Source organism: Sylvia atricapilla, chromosome 7 (genome assembly GCF_009819655.1).
Source record: "Sylvia atricapilla isolate bSylAtr1 chromosome 7, bSylAtr1.pri, whole genome shotgun sequence".
Lineage (NCBI taxonomy): Eukaryota > Metazoa > Chordata > Aves > Passeriformes > Sylviidae > Sylvia > Sylvia atricapilla.
This window is the reverse complement of record NC_089146.1, coordinates 13,629,456-13,637,120: the sequence shown is the minus strand read 5'-3', so window position 1 is coordinate 13,637,120 and position 7,665 is coordinate 13,629,456. Positions and strand designations below refer to the sequence as shown.

The following is a 7,665-nucleotide window of genomic DNA, read 5'->3' as shown; positions in this document are numbered from 1 at the left end:
GCAAGCAAAGAAATTGGGGGTGGAGGCAAGTCCTCAATAAAAAAGCTAGCTTGTACTTCACCACATTAGGCAGAAGTACAGTTCTCTGCATGTTGCCCTGGTAGGAAATAACTGATGATTGCTAAAATATTAAGTGCTATGATTCTGCAAGCTGGCACCACCAAAGGGCCTGAACTGCTCTAATGATGATTACCTTTCCTCCCACAACTCTTAAAGAAGAAGATGGCAGTTTCAGATTGAATATATATTTTCCATGTGCTGAATAGTTGTTTTTGTTCATGCTGTTTAAGGTTAACTGCGTACGTACTAATCAAACCCACTGCTTCCTTTCTTGTAAAATCAAAACAAAGCTTCATACTACTTTCAGGTACAGCATCTGGGATCAAAGCTATATATACACACTGGCTCTGTGTGGGTTCAAACATTTCGAAGATTCACTATCCTGAAGGGTGCCACCTTTTTTCCACTCCTGAGAGTTCCAGTTTGTCTTAAAGTCTGAAGTCATCAGACACCTTCAGCCCCTTCAGCATCTGTCCCAGCACAGGAATGCTCTCAATATTGGTCACCGTGGGCTTTCTCTGCACAGCCACTGCCATTGCTGAAGGTGGGTAGATGAAGGAGGCAAGCTATCTGGGGGTGTTGACTTGTTTTCAGTTTCATGCCCTTGCAGGACACGGACTTCTTAAACAAGGAGAGGAAGATGACATAGGACTGATGGGAGCAAGGTCTTGGAGCACTGTAAGGCTTTAACACAGGCTTTAGAGGAGTACTATCTTCAGGGACACTGGGCAACATTCAGAGTAGCTCAAGAAGGAAGAAAAGATCTTGAAAAAACAGGCCCTGCAAGTGAAGTTGTGGCAGATGATAACATGGGTATAGAGGTTTGAATGTATGGAGAAAATCTACATTTCATCTGGAATTCTTGCTTTGCAGAACTGAGAAGATAAACCCTGTCCCAAAATTAACTGATATAAAATGAGATTGAAAAAATAATGCTGAGCCTTCACTGCTTACTAAAGCAAAAGAGCGTGCCATCCCATCATGTGTCAGGATAGAATACAGAAGTTTGCAAAAAGCTGTCAGTGAGGTTGTACATGGTACAGTAATTTCCCCTTAGGATTTTTTTTTTTTGCAGTCTGTTTATCAGGCTTTGCTGTGTGCTGCTATATTGGCTTAGGGTATGTATTGTTGCTATACTGTGGCTTGGGAGTAGCTAGTTAAAAATAAGGAGAAAAAAGATCAGAAACAAAAGTATGCAAACAGATTTTCTGTTCAGTTTTACTGTTACCTAAATAGTTGTGTTTCATGTTCCATGCAGGATGTCAACTTTTTGGTCCTAAATGTAAATATGTTTATTTCTACTAGGCAGAGATTGTGGTTTAAAAGCCTGATTTTAAATTTCAAATTTCAGCCTTACGATCTATAGTCTATTTTTTGGTTTCTTATGTATACTAAAAAGTTTGTGTTGAGGGAAACTGAAACATGGAGGTCATTTATTGCTTGACTAAGTGGGCCAAATAACCTACTGTTTGAGCAACAAGTAATTCCTGAGATTTATAATATCATTTTTAGTAATTAAAGCATTTCTTGAGCTTTTTAAAGAATATTTATGCACTGCTAACTTGAATTGTGGTCTTAGAGTTCTTTCTTTGAAAGCAGCATTTCTAGAAATCACCCATGGATAATAGGAGGTGGCAGGCCTCCCTTCCTACTGTGCAGGTTTGAAGTAAATGACTACAGATCCTTTCTTGACAGTTCACTTACCATCACACTCTTTACTTCCTTACAGTAATGGAAGTGACTCAGCCAGCAATGGTGCTGGCCAACAGGCAAGGAGTCGCCAGCTTGGTGTGTAAATACAGGAACATCGGGAATGCAAAGGAAATTCGAGTGACTTTGCTTAAACAGACTGGTGACCAGGTCACAGAAATCTGTGCCTCATCATACACCATGGACTTTAAACCATTCTTTGTGGAAGAGGTCATTCAGTGCCATGTCACCCCTAGCCAAAACAATGTGACCCTCACCCTGTCTGGCCTGCAAGCAAATGACACTGGGCTTTATATTTGCAAGATGGAGCGGATGTACCCCCCACCCTATTTTATGAACAAGGGAAACGGGACACATCTCTATGTCATTGGTAAGGCAAGCACATTTACAGTACTGTGATATTTCCAAGTTAAGGGAGTTGCTATTACATCTCAAAAGTCTCCAGGGTTCTGTTTGTGAGAAGTAAGGGTGAATACTGGTTTCAGCACTGAAAATCTTGATTAGCTCTTATTTCTTTCAGGTCTCCCTGCACACACCCAAAGCAAGCATAGCCTTAGCCATGGAAGGATAGCATAAGCAACACCATGCAGTGTACACGTAGGTCTAGGCAGTTAGATACAGAAGTGCAAAAGAAACAGAGTAAGGTGTGAGCTCTTCAACAGATAAAGACTCTTCATTGGAGGTGGAGTAGGCAGCAACTCAGAGCTCAGTCCTGGTGGTATCCTGGGATAGCACATGATAGACAAAACCAGTGTAGAGGCTGACTTACTGACTCTAGAGCCTTCCTTATGAGGCTCATGTATGACATGACTTGTGTGATATCATTTGTTTTAGATCCAGAACCTTGTCCAGACACTGCCATATATCTCTGGGTATTAGGAGCTACTGCCTCAGGATTTTTTCTTTACAGTATTATCATCTCAGCCATTCTTGTGGGCAAAGCGGTAAGTCCCATCAACTCAGCCCTCTTCTGCTAATAATACCCCTTTGCACGATGAGGACAAGGAGAAAGAAATAAGAACAGGGAAGAACACCGAGAACAAACCCAGTGGGATGCTCCATTTTACTAGTGCATGTTATTACAATAATGCAAAATAAGAGAACTTGCTGGAGCTGCCACTCATATTTATTTATGGGTCATTTGTGTTGCCAGCATACTAGAAAGCAGTCAGCTTCCATCAGCTGGTCTGAGCCTTGGCTTAGGGCTGGATGCTTAAAACCAGGCAAAGTCCTGTATGCTTCTGGGATTGAAGGCAAGAGTCTTCATGTGTACTCTCATTTCACAAATGATTGTCACAAAATCCCAGAATTTGATTTTTGTTTTCCTTTTCTCATAATTTACCTCTGCAAAGCAAATTTAAACAGCCTTCTCCTTGGATGGGGAAGCGTAACTTTAAGCATTTTTAGTTTCAGAGCTAGAAATGTCTCCAGAAAAGCATACAAAATGTAAGTCTGGGTTGCCTTTTTCCACAGGGGTCTGCAGCACCCACAGTCTGTTAGAAATGAACCTGAGCTTGAAACCAAACAATGTTTCTGTCCCATATTTTTCAATCAGTCCTTGTCCCTAGAAGGTAAATGAAGCTGTCAGCTGTGAACACTCCTAGCTTTGAACCAACACTGAACTCTGAAGCAAGAGCACCTTCAAAGGGCTAAATGAATTGCAGGACTTCTTTATATAAATAGCCCCTGTACAACCTGATTGTCCCTCAAACGATCTTAGCAGATCTTCTATAAAGGGGCAGAGAAAGGTGTCTAGAATACATTCTACTCAGTAAAGGAAGAAGATCTATCAGTTACTCTAAAATGTGCTGGTCAATGATTATATGATTGCTTGTTTATTTTACTTTCTTCCCATATGTTACAGATAAAGAGAAGACGATGTCTCACTACTGGAGTCTATGTGAAAATGCCTTCCGAAAAGCTAGAGAAAAAAGTGATTCCATTCCACATCACTGTTAATGTTAGCTAACAAGGAAGAAGAGAAACCATTTCCTAGCTGGGATGGAGAGTCTGCTAATTCATTTCAGTTAAAGAAATAAATTAACTGTCTTTTTGCAAAAGGTGTACAGGAAGGTGAAAAAATAATCTTTGTAACTTCTATGGTTTGGAGGAGAATAAATAGTATATGTATTCATATTTGAAGATTAATCCTGTCACATAAAAATGGCTGCATTGGGCCGTTGACTTTTTTGAGATGTATTGTACCAATATGTAATATATATATGTGTGTAGCATTAAGAGCTATTGCTGTTGCAATTGAGCATCTTACTGTCAAATTTCATCATGCCTCCTGATCAACTGATATCCAAACTCTATAATGACAGAGGCTTGTGTGTCATTGCATAGCTGATCCACAAGTCTGGGGGGCAGAGGTAGGAGAGCACACTAATGTACAAAGGAATGCTGACTTTTTTCCCCTGCATTGATATTTATTGGTTCCATTTCTAGCATTAGTGCTCTGCACTTCCACAGAGGCCTCCCCATAGGCTGGCACTGATGACACTGCTGCTCTAGAAATCTGATGTTAGCTCCCTTGAGTGGCATTGTGTCACAGAAGTGCTGTGATGGAGCTGACCGATGGTCTCTGAGTCAGTGCTGACAGTTTGGTTAGAGAAAAGACTCCAGCAGGAGCCTTCTTAGACTGTGCTTGTTGAATGCTCCAGCTCTGCTGGGGCCTTGTGTTTTACAAATGCTAAATTAGCATCTATCCAAAAGGCAGAGGCATGTTGCTGTGTTTAATGAAGTCTATTTTCCATGAAAATACTGACAGTGTATAATCTTGTTCATTAGTTATGTACCATTCAATAAAAACCTTGAAGTTTTGCCCAAATTCAAGTTCATTTCTTGTTCACTGTTCTCAGAAGAAACAGGAAGTGGCTACATGTTAGAAAGCAGTGAAGACAACATGAACCTTTCCTCTCCGACCTTGTGTTTTGCCCTTCAGAGACAACCTGGGCGCTCATGCCAACACTTCCGTTCTCAGCTCTCCTCCTCAGCCAGCCACCATTACAATCTGTTAGTTCTTCTATTAGTCTAGTTACAGCTGTTGTGATGTGCTTCAGAGACACTACCAATCAAGTTTTCACTTCCAGCAGAATTACTCACTTGCAGAAGGTAGCTGTGATGCCTTTGACAGCATCTCTTATACATGTTTAAACAAAAAACTTGTCCTAGTTTCAAATCCTGTTTTCTTTGCATCACTCTGACACTCTAACTCACTAAATGCCAGTCAACACACAGAGCTGCTGGAGCTTAAAACAATTTCAGAATTCTCAGCTACTGTCTATTAATTTGATTCTTTGCTATCAAAATTTCACCTTGCAACCCAAAACCCTGGCAGCATGTGCCTCTGAATCCATTTTCTTGGCTGCACAGCTGTGCAGGCAAAACCCAAAGCCCTTTATTCCATGTTCTTGAAGTGGCAGCAGCTCCCAGAACACCAAATCTCATAGCTCTTTTAGACTGCTTTCCCCCTCTTGCCCATTCACCTGGCACCACTTCCAACTGGAATGTGCAAAGACACATTCACATTCTCAATTTGCCAATGCTTTCAGGTGCTAACTCATCTCTCAGTGTTGATATACAAGTGTGCTGCATTAAGTAAAAGTAGCATCTGATGACATCCTTTTTTTGAAGGTGTTTTAGTATTCTGACTTTAGTCTGGTATTTTTCCCTAATTTTTCACTACCTGGTGTTTTGGGGATAAAAATGGTAAAAGATCATATATCTATTGTCACTGCAAAATGACCAAACTTCTGCCCTTTCTGGTGCAGCCTGATCAAGCATGTGTTCCATGACTCCATGATGAAAAATACACATCCACTTGTAGAAGCTGTACAAAGTGTGAATAATTATTCAGGGCAATTTTTTCCACCACAGCAAGTAGTGAATCATGTGTCTGACTCCTAATCAGGAATCGACTGTTTCTTTTTTTCCTTTCCTTGGCAATTCCTCTATACTGGCACCAAAAACTTACTTTGCTTAAGCAATCTAAAAGCAATTTGAGTACATTATTTTCTAAGCTTCTGGGTGAAGAGATGCTTTGGATCTGTTCACAACCTCATGACATCTGGTCACAGCTGGCTGTTAATCTGTGTCACCACAGAACCTGTGTATATTCCAGGTCATCTCCATTTCTGACCACTAGGTTGACCATAACTAGGACTTCTGCATGTCCCTGGAAAACTTCCTCTTGGTACACCCATTTTTCTTTGAGACATTCAGTCTGTAACAACCAGGGAAGATTCTGCCATAAATAAGCAATAGGTTACTAAAATAGCTGAATAGTGAAGGTTATGGGAGAGCAAAACAGAAACAATAATCTCACATGTGGTAGTAGCAATATTTTGTGTTTGTGTCTTGCACTTAAATAATTTTTGGTATGATGATTATTAATTATCTTATTAGAAATTACTTTGCCCAAATTCGCTCTCTGTTCTGATCTTATCTTTACCCTTAGGGGTTACTTTTCCTGTCCTTCTCTCGTTTCTGAAGTGCTTGATTTTCTTTGGCTTTCCTTACCACTGTGGCAGCCTTTTCTGAGCTAAATGTTATATAACGCTTTATTACTTTTTGTTCTAAGCTAGGTTCCCCTTTTGAATTTTCTGGCAGGGTAGTAGGTGCAGTCAAATCAGCAGATGTAGCAGTGAAGACCAAGTGAGATTTCAGTTCAGATTTTATTGACAGTGATATTCTTATCATTCATATCTGGCACTACAGAGATGAGTGGAGCCTAAGTACCCACAGAGATGATATTTATACCTACCTCCCTGTGGTCCATTTAGCAGCTAGTTGTGATGAGGGCAGAGCCCAGACCTCAGGGAATTTCCATTGTCCTGTGATGCCCTCAAGAACCTCGAGGTCTGTGCTTTTCCCTGATAGCAGGGAGAAGCACCTTTCACTATCAGCACCCCGCAAAATTTTACATGTACAAGTCAAATACAGTGTTCTGTGAGATCACAGCAGTACCAAAATGAAAGGTGCAAATGCTACATCAATGTACATCCCAGAAAATGCAATAAAAAGGAAATGATGCATCTTTCTGGGAAGAACATACAAAGCAAAGATGAAAGGATTTTGTCTCAGAATTCTGCTCATTAGAATGGGGAGTTTCAAAACACAACTGAGTATCTTACCTGCACAGCCAAATTATGAGACCAAACTGCTTGGTGAGATTCATGAAGAGTTTCTTTTGATGTGTTCTGCACCCCTTTAGGAGATCTGTCCGCCTGTTTGTGAAACAGAGAGTGTGAGTTTCTGGCTGGATGGGTGGGAATTCACAGGTATACTCCTCTGCATCAAAGACAATGGCATATGCATACACTACTCTCACCCCGCAATATTCTACTTTCATTTTCATCCACTTCTTCATCTGAACTGCTTTTTCCTTGTAATTTTCAATTATTAGAGTCCTATCTGATACAGAAAAACATATGACAAAGGTTTCCCACACAGCTACTCTATGAGCAGGCAATGAGTAGTCTATCATTATAGGATTAGAGATTCCCCACTCTTTGACGTGAATCTGAACTCACTACTCGGTCAGGCCTTGAGGTCTGTAGGAAAAGTTCATTGCTATGCAAGAGCAGACATTTTTGCTATTGCTATGTTTCCTAACCTCCTGACTTTTGCTCAAGACTCCCTTGGGTCTAATCTCTTGTTTTCCAGTGACCAAAGCTGGCATTGGTCAAGTATCTCCTAACGGATCTGATACAATTCCTGGCTTCAGTACTGACTTTGAGCTTTGCAGATCCAAAGAGTGAGTATGTATGTGAGGAGCTGAGGTGAGGTTTAGGGGCAAAGTACCTTAGAAGGTAAGATACAACAGGCTTCTTCCTTTCACCAGACAAAAGCTATAGCTGAGGAGTGAGTTCTGAAAAATGAACTAGAAAATGC

General features: G+C 40.7%; 1 protein-coding gene across 1 annotated transcript; it reads left to right on the top strand.

Annotated features, from left to right (window-relative positions):
* Positions 1-390: 390 nt before the first annotated feature.
* Positions 391-4,600, top strand: CTLA4 (cytotoxic T-lymphocyte associated protein 4). The gene is made up of 4 exons (XM_066322663.1): positions 391-604; positions 1,790-2,140; positions 2,605-2,714; positions 3,635-4,600. The coding sequence occupies exons 1-4, from the start codon at positions 547-549 to the stop codon at positions 3,737-3,739; spliced, it is 624 nt and encodes a 207-aa protein (XP_066178760.1). The 5' UTR covers positions 391-546; the 3' UTR covers positions 3,740-4,600.
* The last annotated feature ends 3,065 nt before the right edge of the window (positions 4,601-7,665 follow it).